The 18,027-nt window shown below is 34.2% G+C and overlaps 1 protein-coding gene across 1 annotated transcript; it reads left to right on the top strand.

Annotated features, from left to right (window-relative positions):
• Positions 1-718: 718 nt before the first annotated feature.
• Positions 719-1,488, top strand: LOC108595834 (dynein regulatory complex protein 8). Its single transcript, XM_017981124.1, has 4 exons — positions 719-834; positions 888-1,119; positions 1,177-1,387; positions 1,446-1,488. The coding sequence occupies exons 1-4, from the start codon at positions 822-824 to the stop codon at positions 1,455-1,457; spliced, it is 468 nt and encodes a 155-aa protein (XP_017836613.1). The 5' UTR covers positions 719-821; the 3' UTR covers positions 1,458-1,488.
• Positions 1,489-18,027: the final 16,539 nt, after the last annotated feature.

Genomic DNA, 18,027 nt, shown 5'->3' with positions numbered 1-18,027 from the left:
TTAATGTCGTCTAAGGAACTTTCTTCAATATACATTTTTTTTATTCATATTGATTTATTTTCTTATCATTCGATTGAGCTTTGGGACCGAACGAAAAAAAGCAAGTGCAATATTTTGGTATTTATTTACTTAAATAATATTTAAATTCTCGCTGCAGGCTGAAGCAAATTTTCAAATGGCTCGACCCGATATTATAGTCTAAGAAACTTTATAGAATGGAAATTTTTTATTCATAATTATTTCTTTTCTCTCGTTGCTCTTTTTTGGAAGTATTCTATTTTCCTTTAGATTTTTTCGACGCCTGAAATAAAATATTCAAATGGCTCTTTCTGATATTATCGTCTAAATCAATACAAATTATTTCTTATCTTTCGTGGCTCTTTTTTATAGTATTCTATTTTTCTGTAGATTTTTTCGACATCCTTAAATCAAATTTTTAAATGGCGCGACCGAATATTTGCAATTTAAAAATTATCTTCAATTTATATGATTTTATTCACAATTATTTCTAATTTTAGCAATTGATTTTTTCAACATTTGGATATATTTTGCGTTTTCTCGTGACACGAATAGGTTTGTTTCCATCCCTACTGCAACATATAGACATATATATATATCTTTAATGTCTGCTTTAATCAAATGATGCAACAACAGAGGCTGCTGCAACTTAGGTTGGAAATTATTTCAATTAAAATGTTGTGCTCTGCCTTTCACTTTTACTTCAACACTCGTCTCTAAGCAACGCTACAAATTGTTTGTTATATTGATTTAACAAGTCTAGCAAAAGTGTTAACAACAATTCATTCTGCCCCAAACAAGCGATGGACTTGGATCGTAAGCACAGCTAACAATCAAACTAATAAAAAGTTAAACGCATTTGCTTGCAGCCAACAACGATTTGGAGAAACGCATCTCAGATGCTTTCTGCGTATTCGATCATCATGGCGATAAACTGATAGATGTGCGTGAAGTGGGCACAGTGCTGCGTCTGCTGGGCTGTGTGCCCACCGAGCAGGAGGTCAATGAAGTTATCTCGGCCACTGAGTCGGAGGAGACCAGCGGTGTAGTGCACTTGACCAAATTCTTGCCGCATGTGTCGCAGCTGCTCATGGAACGCAAGTGCGTAAGCCAATTCCAATTAACACTACATTGGTTTAACTAATTAACTGATTTCAGAATGGAGCCTGCACCACCTGAGAAAATTTTGGAAGCTTTTCAAACTCTGGATTTGGAGAAAAAGGGTTTTCTCACCAAGGAAAGCTTTGGCAAGCTAATGATGGAGGAGGGTGAACCCTTTACACAGGAAGAAATGGATGAAATGTGGCCCGTGGCCATCGATCCCATCAGCGGGCATATACCCTACGAGCTGTATTTGAATCAGCTAATGGTAAGACTTGCAATTATTTTTATTAGCAATATTAATTAATAAAAATTCCTTTTTATAGGTATATTTGTAATTGAAAATATTTAAAGTAACATTGTAGATGATAATTAATTTAAATGTATAATTGAAAATTGTAATGTGAATTCAAATAAATTGATGTATTTAAAAATTTAATGTCAAATGCTGAAAATTTAATAAATAAAATATACTAAAATATATACTAAAATTCTTATCTTACTATAATATTTGTATCAAAAATATTAAAGATATATTTTATTTAAACTATGCAAAAAACTGTATTTTTTTTTTAAATAATGGCAGATTAAACAATAATTCAAAAAATTTTAAATTAAAAATGTATTTAGAATTAATATTGTTTTTTATTATGCAAATTGATTATAAATTATAAAGTGTGCAGATAAAATAAATTTATTTTAATAATTAAAAATGTCTTATGTTAATTTGATTTGAAATTCGAAATAAATTTGCCTCTTTTTTGGGATTTATTAATTTAAAGCTTGAACTTAATTAAATGCGCAGTGACAGCTACAGCTGCACTAGTTACTTAGAATTTCTTTCAGTGCTTATTACAGTTAATGCGTGTCAAGCAGGCACTTGAGCTGCTTTGGCTTTTGCATTAGCCCAAGCTAACTAACCAACAAGGCAAATGCGTTTCAAAATAGCAAACTAAATCCGAAAAACAGCAGAGCATTAAGCCAAAGCTAGAAAGAGAGAGCATGAGAGAGCGTGAGCGATAGAGAGGCAGGACATTGGGCACTCTCGCATGCAGTTTGCGGAACCTCCAAGTCCAAGTGGGTTGCGCATCATTAGCACAACTAATGGATGTACACTTTTCTTCTTCTTCGTCTGCTGCTGCTGCTCTGGCGGCGGCTGCTGCTGCTTTGGAGCAAAGCAGGCTCATCCAAGTGTCTGCAAATTGGCAACTGGTACTTGGTAATATGAGCAGCTAGTAGTTGTAGTAGTTGAAGAGAAAAATATTTAAATAAATTAAAATAGCTTTCTTGGTTTGTTTGTGTGTGTGTGTGTGTCTTGGCCTGGTCGTGTTTGAGTCCGTGTTCTCGCTTCCGTATTTATTAAATTCTAAATACACGCTGATGGATGCACTTAACTTGCAACTTGCAACTTGCAACGGATTAAAATATTTCATGTAATTCAGCCATTCGTGCGGTTGCCATCTGCACGTTCTGGCGCTTTTGGCCAATTTGAGTGATTGCATTGCGCGCATTTAAATGGATGCTGCCATGTTCGAGATTTGCCAACTGCCCCCCGCACTCCCCCGCACACTCTTCTGCTTTGTCTCTCTCTCTCTCTTTGGGCCGCTCTAAACAAGTTCTACGTGCGGCTGTCGGCACGCCTAATGGACTTTTAATCTTTACAACTTGTAAAAATTTTTCGTTTTGAATTGCGGCGTATGCAGTTGATTGCAAATTGTCAGCGCCATAAAAACAAATATGCAACAACTAAAATAAAAAAAAAAAGCGTAACGACAAAGTTGGTATAATAAACTGCACTATTTGACATGAAATGACTGCAAATTGTAACAAAAGCTGATGGCCGCTGGCATTACGAACAATGGCATATTTTTATAGCAGGATAACAATTTTTAAAATATGCAATAAATATTTTATACTTCACAACTAATTGTCAGCTGCATAAAAGAAATGAAAATAACGAACAAAGCGAGCGAGCGAGTGAGCGCTATAGACTGACAGAAGCTAAAGTTAGTCAGTTTAAGCTTGACAAAAGCTGAGAGTTACATAAGCAAGCAACAAGTTGAGCGAAAGAAAAGTGCAAAAGGAATTAGAATTACGCATTGAGAGCGAGAGCAAGTGCAGGCCAAGCACCGTTAAGTCAGAGCACAAAGCACACGCATTAGAAGAAACACAAAGCAAGCGCATGAAAAAATTTTTGACTACAACAATAATAAGTAATGACAATTAACAAGAATTATCACACACTAATTTATGCTTAATTAACAGTTAAACGTTTGTATGCATTTTTCTAAATAAACTTTAGCATCAACACTTTACAATTTGTGCAAAAATAAAACAAGCAAAATCAAAAATAAGCCCACGCGCAAATGTTGCTCAATTAGTTCGATAAGTTTCTGTTCATTTGAATCAAGCTCAGCTACTTAGCAGCTGTTTGTCCAAGATCTAAGTTCATAATGAACCCCTTGATTGCGATTAGTTCAATAGGCGCGCAATGTTGTGAATTTGTTATGTATTTGTTTATTGCTGTTTTTATTTGTGTGAATTACAATGTGCTAGTGTTAATTAATAAGCATGCTTGCAGTTGTTAAATGATTAATGCATATGTAAATATAATAATACGCTTCGTTTCATATTTTTTTGCATTTCGTTGTGAGTCTTAGGCTATGTTTGCTCTCGAAGCTCCAGTTGCTCATTCGGTATCAGTGCTGTGAAAAAAGACAGAATAAACGTAGAAAAGTAAAAAAAAACAACAAATTTATTATTGAACATATATTAGCAAATTAAAAGTTCAGAAAAAAACTTAAAAGCAAATAAAAAGCTCATAGATCTAGCGATATCGACCAAATGCAGTGACTTTTACTTGATGAAGTGTTGAATTATGTTGCTGTCTCGCTCTCATTTGGTAAGTTTTTCTTTAACTTTCATGATCTCAATTTATGCTCTCTGTTCATATTTCTTGTTTTTTTTTTTGATAAATGAAATATTCCATTTATTCGCTGCTGGCTCAAATGTTATAGCAATATCTCAATTCGTTTTTTTGGCAAGATGCAAGAAGAATTGCATTACTAATAATTTTAAAACTAAGCAGAATAGTTTCTGGCAAAGCAAGTCGTAATACTAAATAAAATCGTAGAGCTGTAATACTTGCTGGATTGTATCTTTTCACCGTTTTACATGCAGGTGTAGATACTTTGGATAATCAGAAAACTTTTCATTTGTAGTAATCATAATATTTATGCTAATGCACGCATGTTATTAATAAGAATAATAAATGCATATTTATAGCTATTTTATTAGAATATTAAAATAAAAAAAATGCATTTCTAAACATTAAACGCAATCAGCTCTAATGTAGTTTCCTTATGAGTTGCATTACTTTTATAGCCCAAAGACATAACTTCAGCCGCGACTTAAAAGTCGTCAGCGAGTCTATCAGGCGCATTAAAAAAAGTAATGTCATCAAATTGTTGAAAGTTACTTGGCGCTGAGCTTGAAGTTTTTAGCAAAAATGACAAACATGCATGAATCGAAGATTTACGCGCAATGAAGCGTAATTAAGATTTATGCGACATACTTGCTTACAAGCTAACTGCATATATAACATGCATGCGTTAGTGTGTGTGTGTGTGTGTGTACACGCTGCGTATGAGCAATGTGCGCTTAATTGTTAGTTATGCCGCTTTTGTTTGCACAGGCATTAAAACTAATTAAGTCGAAAGAATTCCTAGAAGATTTATGCACATGCATGTGTGTGTGTGTGGCAATTAGTTGTTATTAATAACAATGCAGAGAAATTACAAAACGTTGTGCGAAAATATTTGGTCAGCAGCCCACACCCAAGACTAATTTCATTTGCCTAATGAGTGGGCGGCGACTGGGTGAACTTTAGTTGATTTCTCTAATCAATTGCGTTTACTTTCTGGTTAAGGGTCATTTAATGCATTAAGTAATCAGCTATGCTAAGCTCAAGGCGAGAGCCTTGAGCGTGCTTTAAATTAAATTGCAGTATCAAATGTTTCACTTTCTCTATCACGCATACGCACTGTCTGCCGCTGCAGTAATGAGCACATATGACATTTTAATAACTTGTTGTTGTCGCTTTATTTTTTATTATTATTTAGCCGTCTAGCAGGCTCACCTACACACACACACACACACACACATCAATCTTACTCTCGTTTCTTTGCATTTGCGCTTCGATTTCATTTGCCAGCTGCAGCGCATTTTGTTGTAAAACTTTCAATCAACTTTCTGTTTACCTGCGCGCTTGCTACTTGTTTGTTGATTGCCTCTGCCTGTGCCTTAATAGCTGCAGCAGTTGCAAGTTGCAAGTGTAAGCATTTGCGTTGCCCTTGCCCGTTAATTGAATTTAAGCAATGGAATATAATTTGGAATTTTGCATGTGCGCAGCAGCGAAAGAAAACAACAAAAAATCATCATCAATGGCAGCAAGTGGCAGTGGCAATGCTGCAGCTAAAACATGAAATCAAATTACTAAAGGTGAACAACATGCAATGGGCCAATGTTGCAGCCGGACATGGCCAACAAAAGCAGCAGCGGCAGCAGCAGTCGCCACAAAAAAGGAGAAAATAAGCAGCAAGCAAAAAAGCAACTGTATGTGTGAGTCTGTGTGTGTGTGTTTGTATATAAAGAGCGTGGCCAGTGGCATGCAGCGCAGGCTGCTTGCGTCTTTATTGTTGCAACAGTTGCGCGCCGCGTCTTGTACAACACCCAAAGGTATCAGCAGACAAAATGCTAAAAATGTATTTACCACAAAGGCGACGCGCTCTACACAACGCCAAGCAAAGCAAAGCAACTCGACGGGCATACGTCAGCAGCGACTGCGGCGGCGACTGCGACGCCGAAGCTTTGCTCTGCTCATTGCGCTGCTGCCCTTAATGGATCTGCAGCACTTTGAGTGATTTATTTCACACGTTGATGAAATGGACAGCAATGGGCCGCATTTTGACGTTTATTGCAGCAGTGGCAAGCAGCAAGCTGCAACAGCAACAACAACAACAACAAGGAACGAGTATGAGCAGCACTGCCCACGGCATGTGTTGTGCGCATGCGAAGCCCTGCGACGTTGACGACGACGACGACGGCCCAGAAGGACGCGCCGGCCACAGATGCACATAAATATGCTCATACATATATATACTGAATTATTGCGTGTATATAAGTTTTGAGCATAGGGAGCATGCGCACTACTTGAGAAGCTTTGCTTAAGTGCACGCTGCAGTCTGATTTTGAAATATATTAAGATAGTAGGTAAATAATTTAAATTTAAACTATTGGTGGTGTTTAGCCTAAGCATATACTCAAACTTAGGCTAAACACTACAAATAGTTTATTTTTTATATTTATATTTTTACTTTATTTAATTTATATTTTTCTTGGGTGGAATTTATAGTAGTTTATGCATAACATTATTTCACAAATAATTTTTTTTATTTATGAGTTGCGCTGCTTTTTAATATTTCATGCTTTCGAACTTTATATTGTGTGAAAAAATGAATTTTTGAATTGAATTTTGACTTAAAGAATTCTCAAACACAAAATTTGGCAACACACTACTGTATAAAAAATTCGAAAGCAGTTAAAAGCTAAAGCAAAGAACTCGTATTAGTATAAACAGGTATTTAAAAAAATATATATTTTATATAGGTATTTTATAAAGAAACGCGTGAAAAATAAAAGTAGGACAAGTAAAATAATTAGCTGCTGAAAAGTTTAAATTATTATAAGATTACAACGTTATTTTTAAATTTGTGCTACTATGGATAATTTATTATTATCCTCTATTAAAAGAAATACAAAATAATTTCTGTTATTATATTAGTATCATATATAATTTATAAAAAGAAATACAATAGAATTTGTGTTACTAATATAATTATTATTAACAACACAAATTATTTTGTATTTCTTTTAATAAATGATAACAATAAATTATATATGGTACTAGTAACACAAATTCTTCTAAATATTTTATTAGAACAATAAGGTTTTATTATTGATTATCTTAATATAAAATTATCTACTGAAGAGTATAAAAAAATGTATTATTCTATGAAAAAACGCAGTACAAAAACGTTGTTAATTTCTTCATTATTATTAAATACGCTGATTTTTTTTCTTGAATGCCTAATGTGCTATTCTATTTTTAATTTTTATCTTAAATTAGGCATATTTTAGGCATTTATTTTATATTATTATTTATTTCATAGAGTATTTTCAAGCTCGAGCTTACAAATTTCAGCGCATGCTTTTAACGTTTTTTTGTTGTTGTTGTACATAAGCATATACATATTTTTGTTTTTATTTTTTTATTTTTCAGTGCTCTTTTGTAATTGTGCTGTTTTTTTTTTTGCGTCTTTTGGTTTTGAGCCTTGCACGTCTTTTGGTAATAGCCCCACAGACCGTGCGCGCTTTAATGAGGCGCGCTGCTCATTTGGACGCCACGCATTTTGTGGCAGCAACAGACACACACACACACACATACATATATATAATATATATATGAATATCTGGTTTGAGCCTTTAGCGTCTGCTGTAGGGAGAGGAAGTCTCGGCCAAAGCTGTTAAACATATTTAATTGCAACTTAATTAGTTAATGCATTGACGCTCACGACATTGCAACGTTGTGTGTGCTTGTGTGTGTGTGTGTGCCTCAAATGCCAGCGTTGACCTCAGGCCCATTGTGAGGCAAAGATTCATGTGAAATCTAATGTACGTACATATATTTTTGTCAAGCTGCGCCTTTGGGTAAAAGTCAATTTAGCACATTCACTACGCCTCTTAAAATGTTGATATTTTAATTAGTAACGCTCTAAAGGATTTTCAACAGCCAAGCCAAGGTTTCACCCACTCCCAGATGCAGTCTCCTCCATACTATATACCGTACTATCATCAGCGGAGAGAAATAAAAACAAAAATAAAGTGCCAAAGGGCACAAGGCAATGGAGTGCGGCATTGTTTTTTTTTTTTACTTTTATTTCTTGTGGTCTTTTGTCTTTAAGTCAATGAATGAGGCGAAGGGCAGTGGCGTGCTGCAAAGGGGTGGACAAATAAAAAGTTATTTAACAAAATTGCTATTCAGCTTATGATCCTTTTGGGGCATTCGTTCTAAGCTGCAAAGTTAGTTTGCTTGGATCCAAAGAAACTCAAATCTAATTCAAAAAAGTTTCAATTTAAATCATGCAAAATTCAAGACTTCAGTTCAAATTAAACTATCAAAATTACCAACAATTACTGAATTAATTTTTTTTCTAAATTTTATGAAATGTTTAAAAAATATATAGACATAATGATATTTATCAAACACCAAGTGGAATAAAAATTAAATAAGTAGATTATAAACTATTGTAGTTATAAAAGGCAAGAATTCGAAATTATTAAAATTATACAAGCTTAAATCAGTAATTATTTTTATTATATATATATACTTTTTAAATTATAACTTAGAATTAATTCTATATTACAGTTATGTAGCCACAGCAACTGAGGCCTTAAGCATAATTTGTTAATTTTTTAATATAATTAGCACCGCAACATAATTTTTTGTTAGCGCACCCCTTGAGCGGCGCCACTGGCTGCCTGAAGAAAACTTTACCCATATGCCAAACTGCGCTGCAGCTTTTTGCTCTTCGACTAGCTTTTATGACAGCGTACCCAACTGTGGCAATAAGTTCAAATGCCAGGCTCAGACTGTAAGCCTTAATGTGCGACTGCGACTGCGACTCTCTCTGGCTCTAACTACACTCGACTTTGACTCTGACTCTGACAGTTTGGGCCGCCTGGCAAGCTCAAGAGTGCGGCTTTGATATACAAAGGTTCTCTAACCCGAAAAAAAAAGAAAACATAAGAAAAGAAAACAGCAAAGTGGGTGTAGCGGCACCAAATGCCATTGCCATTGCCATTGCCAACATTGGAGGTTTTTTTTTTTTTTTTTTGCTGCAGTACGCCAACGCAATTCGCTCGTGAGGCAACACTCCTCCACTTTCATATAAACAACATGCACATCCTCTTTACCGCTCCTCTCCCCCTCTCCCCCTCTCTCCCTCTCTCTTTCTGCCTTTCACACTTACACAAGTGCTGATTTCTACTAATTTGATTAAATAGATTGAGTTTAATAAAGCTTAGGCGCAAGAGTCAGCGTCTGAGGAGGAGAACCTCCTGGACCTGCCACAACAACCTGAACAAATGTTGCCTAATTCAAGTGCCGCATTTATTTTGTAAACATTTCACATGCCCCATGTACCCTCACGATTTGTTTTGATACAAAATATGCCGGCAGTGAGCAGTGATAGCACTTGAGAATTTTGCCCACACAAAAGGCTCAGCCCGCTCTCTCGCTCCCGCTCTTCGTCTCTCTGCAGCTTAACCCGGATGCAGGCAGTAACAGCCCAATCAATGGCTCAAGTCCGCCCGTTTTAGTCTCATTCTCAGCGCCTCTCTGCCTCGCTCTCTTTGCCGGCAATGTGCGTTTTGCGTTTTGTGTGTGTGAGCGCGCACTTATGCGATCATTTGTTAAGTGTCATCGCGCCGGCATATGGGCAAGCGAACAACTGCAGAACAACGACAACAAACAGCGCGAAAGCAGCGCAGTCGCGTCACACCGCAGCACAAATGCTCTCTCTAGAACACCGTTAACTGTGTACTCTTTGCTGCTGCTGGGCTTACGCCGACTGCGCAGCAATGCAAGCTTTGTCTCTCTGCTGACAGCTGCGACAGTTGTCGCTCACTTTGCATGCATTGCTTATGCTAGAAAGAGCTGGCACTACTTAAGTTCGCTTGCAATTACTGTAAACGTAAAGAGTAGGCAGCAAGTTAAGCAAAATACACACAGCTCAATAATTATGCGCACACTTCATAATTTAAAGCGTAAATTCATAAGTAGCAGTTTATTTGCTTGTACAAAATGTAAAAAAAATCTAAACATGATAAATTATCAATATTCATTCCAATCACTTGCATTTCAAATTATTCAAAAACCTGCATTACCTTTACATTAATTGTTAACACGAAAAATTCTTGTAAAATAACTTAACTAATTATAGAAAATATAGTTGATAGTTTATGCTTTAGTATAAATTGACGATATTATCAGCAATGCAATTAATAGACAAACAATTTCTTGTGAGTATTTTTCATATGTACCTTGAGTGTTGAGTGTGCGCATAATTATTTGACTGTGTGTATAAAAACAAAACATGTAAAATACTTACCAACACATCCTGTTGACCAAATTGCTGACAAAGTTGTCAATACCCCAGCGCTGCGAAAGTGCAAAACAACAAAGTGCAGCTCGTAAACAAGCAAACTGTTGTTGTTACTTGCTTGTATTTTTTTTTTTGTTGTCCATGGTCATGGTAAATTTATGCACAATTTTTCGCGCTTTCAAAAAATATTTGCATCATTAATCGTTGCACAGTCTGCGCCTCATGGCGGCATCACATTGTTGTTGTCTCTCTCTATTGTTGTTGTTGTTGGTGGTGTTGTCGTTTGGTTCGAGGCGTTGTCTGCGCCTAAGACTAAGCTGAAGCCTTTAGCCTGCATCGGCATGCGGGCGCTGGCGTCGTTACAACGTTGTTGAAATGTTTTGTCAAGTTCTCAATGCCGCATTTCAACAACAACAACAACAACAACAATGTGGCATTTGCCCTCTGTGTGCAGCATGCCAATGTGTGGGTGGGTGGGGGGGGGTGGGTGTATAAACGGTTTACCTATTTACACTTTAACCACAATGGAAAGTTCGTCGCTTGCAGCGGGTCATAATAAACTGCAAAATGCGCTAAAATCATAACAGCGAACAAAAGTCGTAAGTCAAACAGCAGACAAAATACTAACAAAATGTTGCGCTTGTTGCAGCTGTTGCATGCCACAGCCACAGCCGCCGCTGGCCAAAAACACAACACAACTCAAATAGCTTAAGTTTGCCCAAAGACCACAGTCGACTCAGCAGCAAAAAAAAAAACAAATGAAATTATCAAATGTTTAATAGACTTGACTCGACTCGACTTGCATAACGTTGCACAAATAATGATGAATGAACTTTGCCCAAAAAAAAAAAAATCAACCCACCCTCCTCCCACCCACTAGAAGTTTCTTCAAGCTGCTGCAGCTTAGCCGACAAATGAACTTGTAGAATTTTTGTTTGGCTCTTTCGGTTTTTCGTTAACTTGTGGCTTGTGTCGAAAAGTTTTTGGCTTTGGCCAACACCAAAAGCAGTGCAAACTTTAAAATTTACAACTTGCACCTTGGCAGTGTGGCAAGGCAGAAGTCAGTTGTGTGCAACAAGTAAAACTTTGCAGCCAAGCCGAACATTTTTGCAGCTACTGCTAAATGTGCTATATAAATTTCAATTAAAAGTCACTTGAAGAAAGCTACTACAAGTTGATGTAACGCTTTAATGAGCTTTTAAAGTTTCTCACATACTAGATTGGATGGCTTAGCTTAGAATTTAATCAATAGAAAATTGTTGAAAATTTTATTAAATTTATCTATTGCGCAATTGCGATATTTTTTTTAATTTTTGACATCAACATACATTTTATCATAATAATATTATAATATTTATTTTATTTATTTTATACATTACACAAAAAAAAAATAAAACAAAATATATAAAATAAAATTTAAATTAAAATGCCTCTAAAAAAATTTAAAAAAATGGAATGAGTAAAAAAAAAATTAAATTTAAATATAAAAATATTTTATTCCATATGAAAAAGATATAAATTTTTCATTTAATTATTCATAAATTAAATATATTACTCATTCTAAATTTTTTTAGAAATGTATTTTTCTTTTTCTTATGAAACAAAAAATGTTTATATATAAATTTAATTTATTTTAAACGTCAGTTATTTCCAATAGTTTTTTTCTTATTAATATTTATATGCAATAAAAAAGCATATATTGTATTTTTTTATATAGTCAAAAGAAAATTTAAGTTTTAATTTAATTTCAAGTAAAATTTCAATTTCAAATAAAAGTTTTTTAAAATTATTTTAAGGCAATCAAAAAAGGGAGCCATAAAAATCCTAAAAAAGCAAATAAAACAAAATATAAAAACTAAGTTTATAAATAAATACTGACGCATTAAACTATGCTTAAATTATTATAAATATCCAACTTTTAAACTGAGCTTAATAAATTCTGTGTCTAGCTAGGCACTTAATAATAATAAAAGTTGCTCTGACTTAAGATTTAATCTTATTATATTTCACTTTCATCAATTTAAATTGTTTAATAGGGCTGCATAAATCAATGAGCATGGGCAACTTTTATCAAATCTGAAGAGTAATTATTAGCTATTAAAGGTTCTCTATAAAGCTGCATTGGCAACATTTCCTGTGTGCGAACGCACAATGAACTCATAAATTGACGCACCCTCCAAAACCGACAACATAATCGGCAACGCCGCCGGCAATGGCAATGCCAGCAACAACAACAACAACAGCAGCAGCAACTATGGCGACGACAACAACCGAAAAATAAAGTTGATATTGCAACGTTGTGGTGCGCACTTGTAAATGGCATGTTGCAACATGCCTAAATATTCAACACACACACACACACACACATACTAACGGCACATGGGCCTCATAAGTCGGCATAAGCTGAGCGCGGGTGGGCGGGCCACCAGCTCCTCCTACGCACCAAAGCTAGCGACAACAGCGACAGCAACACGACGCCAGAGATTGCCAGCCAGCCTCTATTTAGCTACGGCAAAGCCTTGACAATGATCGTCATTAATTGAGAGGCAGACGACGTCGACGACGACGACGACGACGCGTCCAACGCGCATGTTGGCGTTGTGTTCGATGAGTTCGAGGCTCCATTGGACTTCAGCTTTGGGGATTGCCTCTCTCCCGCTCTCTGCGCTGACAAGCGTTAGAGGAGTCTGCTGAAATTCTAAGCAGACTTGGCAACGCTCTGGGGATTTGGGTATTCCCCTTTAAAAATAATTTTTAATTTTTGCTACATTTATATAATCTAAAATTAATATAATCTAATATAATCTAAAATAAAATCTAAAAATGTGAAATAAAAAAATAATAATAATAAAAAGTTATAAGAAAAAATTTTAATAATTATAATAATAAAAATTTAAGATTTATATTTTATCTCTTAGATTTTCTTCTATGCATAAGAAATATTTGTTTAAGCATTTTGTTTTTATAATTTGTATAACTTAATTTATTTTATTTTTTTTATTTTAAAAACTGTTGCAGTCATTTTTAATACGACAAGCAAGATATTTGAACTTTTCTATGCATAATTAAAAATTACTTCTAATATTTTTTTTTTATTTATTGTCAAGCAAAATAATTGAATAAATTTTTTGTAAGTCTTTCTATTAATCTTATATCAAAATAAAACTGTACAGTTTTAATAACTTTTAATACAATCTTAATAAAATTTTTTGAACTATCAAATTTAAAAACAAAAACACAATTTTTAAATACTTTTAAATTTAACTTTAATAATTTTTTGTAATCATTTTATGTTATCGTCAACTGTTCATTGTTAATATAAAATAATTAAATAAAACACTTCAAGTATTCAAAAAATACATTACAAGGCTTTTGATATTTTCCACTATAAATAAAAATATGTCTAGCTCCTAAAGATATTCGCAAATTTTGTTTTTTATATTAAGTTTTAGTTACATAATTATAACTAAGTTGCATTAAATATGCATAATCGTTAAATTAACTAATTAAACTAATGCTTAATTTTAATTATTTTTTATGCACAATTAAAATTTTGTTAGCGCATTTAGAGTTCGTTCTACGCTTTCAGCAAACTTCAACTTGCTGCTTTTTTTTTGTATTTTGGCCAGGCGAATTATGAAAATGTGGGCTTGGTGCTGGCAACAGCAACAACAACAGCAGCAGCATTACCAATATTGTCATCGCTTGGCCATGGCTAAGAAGGCTTCCAAGCCTTAGCATCTTTGCTCGTTGGCATGCCAAGCGAACAAAAGCTGAGCCTATGTTGCTGTTGCTGTTGCTGATGTTGCTGCTGCTGCTGCTGCTTTCTAAATGCGTAGCTGCAGTCTAAACCTTGCCCACAAAAACGCTGCATGTGTGTGAGTGTGTGTGTGTGAAAAGGTTGACCTTTAGCATAGAAAACTCATGGTGGAGGAACTTAACTCAACTCAACTTAATGTTGAAAATCTAAGCAAACATCTACGCAAATTTATCTTGCAACACATTTTGAACAAGCGCTGAAATCTAAGCTCGCGCATATGTTAAGACTAATGTGGGTTGAGCTTTTGGGTTATCTGGCAAAATGCTTAATGTATGTGGCAAGTGGCAAGTGTTGAGTGTGCACCAAATACCGCAACGTGCCACATCACAGCACTGACGCCAATTGTGACCTCAAAATGAGTTGAAAAATAAGCCAACTTAATGATGACAGCTACCGATATAAGCAGCGCTCGCCTCGCGCTCATAAATTACAAAGCCATAAGGCACAAACAAGATCGCCATACAGCTGCCACAATCGGGTGCAAGCAGCGCTTATGAAATTACCAAGTATGCCGCCTAAGAATTCTTCGCATGCCTCAGCCTCAGCCCCATCCCATAATTTGTTGGAAGCTGCGGCTTTCGCGCCACCACGAAAAAGAAATCACAATCTCATTATGGCATACACCTCTCGGCAATGGAGAATGCCCACCACAGCTCAGCTGAGTGCCCAGTACCCGCTTTGGTAACCGATCAACCCAACGTTACCCACAGCACATAATTATAAAGAGCCCTTAAGTACTTGTTAACAAGTTCGATATCTGAACGATTTACATGCCTGTTCTTCTTTCAGCAGAACAAACCCAAACTGAAGCCCAAGCCCAAGCCCAAGCTGAAGCCACCAAAGCTACAAAGCCGAAAAGAAAGTGCAACAAAGCAACAAAACTGCAAATTTCGTCTGATCTGTGGCTAGTGATAAAAACACAAGTCCGCCCCACCAAACGAACTACATATGATCGCTTTTTGAAATGTGCGCACAGTTGATCAATAACTCAAATTTTGCTAAAAAAAAAAATTGTATATATAAACTTGACTTAATAACTTAAACTTACAATAAATAAATTAGTTACAAAATTCAGCTTAAGGCACAAATTTATATATAAAGAATATATATTTTATCTCAAAAATATTTAAGGCTCAAATATTTTAGTTTAAATCCATTTATTTAATTTTTAGAGCAAAATTCGTTAAATATGCTGAAAATTTAAATGCCAACCAAATTCAGTACAAATAAGTATAAGTATAAATAATATATAATATATATAGAATATTATTTAAAATATTTCAAATATACTTAAAGCTCAAATATTTTATTTTTATTTCCAGAACTTAGTTACAAGATTTGTAAAACAAAAATATTAAATAAATTGAAAGCTTGAATTTTATATATAAAATGCAGTTAAAAATAGATAGCTAACAATATAATATAATTTTATAAAAATAATATATATAAATTAATAAAAAAAAATACTAAATTGCTAAATAAAATAATGTTTAAAATATTTAGAAAAAATAAATGCTGTTGAACTTAAGAGCAGACATAAAATATTTTATATAATATTTTGCAACTAGATTTCATATTTTATTATTTTTTTTTATTAATTTGTTACAGCAAAGAGTAAATCTTTAAATATTTAAAATCGAACTTAAGTTATAGGCGGATAAAACGTTCGATTTTTTTTATTTTCATTATTCAAGCTGCTTTAAAATTATTTTAAAATGTTTTAAATTGTGTTTTTTGAACAGAGCTGTAAAAGATTCAAATCATTTTTGAATTTAGTTCATCTTGAATTAAAATATTTTTTGAATGCATTGATTTTTTTCCAGTCTGAAGAAAAATTACGCGGAGAATTAAGAATTCTTAAATAATTATTTTTAAATTGAATTATAACTTTTTGAAAATTCAAATTTGATTGCATTAAACTGTATTAATTAATTAAATTCTATAGCTTTTAATAAATCTATTACCTGCCTGTTGAAACGTATATAATATTTTTTATTATTAAATATAACATTTAATTTAAAGAAAAAAAACAGCTGCTAGTGCTGACCTAATTATTGGACTAAATATTCAATGATTTTTTGTGTAAAGTGTGTTAAGTGCAATTAGCGAATAACTTGCAGCAACAGCAATTCAAGAGTTGCTGCTGCTGTTGCAACCACTGTGCAACTTGAGGCGCATTTTGGCAGGTAAACCGCAACAAATTGAATGGTTATGCTTTATGAGTTATGGAAACCGGCAGCTGATTTCCGCGCTGCGATTCTCCGCTTTAAATCGCTTTGCCATAAAGAGAACAACAACGAATCGCAGCACTAATTAAAGGCGTGCATGGAAGCGTAAGAGAGAGAGAGAGAGAGGGGGAGAGAGTCGTAGAGTGAGATAGAGTTTGATAAGTCAACCGTTAAGAACGCGGACGCCAGACGTTAAACATTAGTGCAGACAATGCTGTGGCTAACCATTAGCAATTAATTAAAAAATTAGAATAAATTAACAGCAGCCCAGCAGCTTAAGCTGCAGCAGCAGAAGAAGAAGAAGAAGCTAAACTGATATGATGTCTGATGTTTTATCGGCAGCCGCATCGCCATTGACAGCCAAGAGAATGAAAATAAATTGAAAATGCGCTGAATTATGTGGAGTCTGAAAAGAAAATTTTGTGGCAGCAACAGAGCAAGCGAGAGAGTGCGCGAGAGCGAGTGAGATGGCAGCTAAACTTGCAGCTATTCATATTACAACATTTGAAGGCAGCAGCCAAAGCAAATGTTGCATATTTACGAGATATTTATGCATATTAAAAAATTCCTACAACAAGAAAATAAAAACTAGATAACAGTAGCTCGTACCTGCGCTCACACACACACACATACATAATATTATATTTTTAATATAAACTCAAGCGCGTTGCATCATCTTGGGATGCTGCTTCTTCTTCTTCTGCTGCTTGTTATTATTCTTTTCTTAAGTTCGAGCTCAGCGATGCATTTACTGAAGATTTGTCTGTTTTGATTTTTATGACCCTCTGCCTGGGTTCAATCGTACAAATTGGTATCCCATGCCACATGCCGCATGCCGCAATAAAATGCATGCTTCATCTATAGTGGCATGGCCATAAAAATTTGAACATCAAATTAGCAAAAATATGCATAAGCAATTATATTATTTATGCACAGTCCGCTCAACTGAGTCAATTCGGATAAGAATCTGAGTTAAAGGCGGCGCTGGACATTCAACTTGTGACTCAAAGATACTTTTATGAATCTTTATGGGGTAATGTCAAGTTAAGTGCTCAAGTTGCAAGTTAAAAAATAATAAAAAGCAATTAAAGTTTGAATTTAAATTTAAATTGTCTGCGCCAGGGCATAATTTTAATTTAAGCAATTTGTAATCTGTAGATACTGTTGGATAAGATACAAAAATACACTAATATATGGAATTTCTAACCTATAGCATCTTAAAAAATAAATAAATATATTCAACAAATTGTTATAGAATAAAATTTTATTGTACATTTTTAGATTTACTGCATAAACTAAATTTTTTATAAAATTTGATTTGGTTAGAGACTTTAAAATGTAAAAAAATAAAACAGCTAGAATCACAAATGATTTGTGTAAAATTTAATATTTGAAAGATATCAATAAACTATCTATCGCCTCAACTATAAACGCAATTTTTAATTTGAATCAGATACAATTAAGTTTTAATATCCATATATATTATATAAAAGCTGCAAATATTTCTAGTCTCGAACTACTTTGCATAATCGAGAAATTTACTTAGCTTCAAATTTTGAGCAATACCTTAATATTATTATATTCGCTCCATAAATTGATTTGAACAAATTATTATCGAATAAAAAGTACTATACAC

This window comes from Drosophila busckii, chromosome 2R (genome assembly GCF_011750605.1).
Source record: "Drosophila busckii strain San Diego stock center, stock number 13000-0081.31 chromosome 2R, ASM1175060v1, whole genome shotgun sequence".
Taxonomy (NCBI): domain Eukaryota; kingdom Metazoa; phylum Arthropoda; class Insecta; order Diptera; family Drosophilidae; genus Drosophila; species Drosophila busckii.
The sequence above is the reverse complement of the archived record's forward strand: the minus strand, read 5'-3'. Positions and strand labels throughout refer to the sequence as shown.

Coding starts and splice junctions, on each gene's coding strand:
- LOC108595834 (XM_017981124.1), top strand. Junction 1,120..1,176: donor CAGCTGCTCATGGAACGCAA/GTGCGTAAGCCA, acceptor AACTGATTTCAG/AATGGAGCCTGCACCACCTG.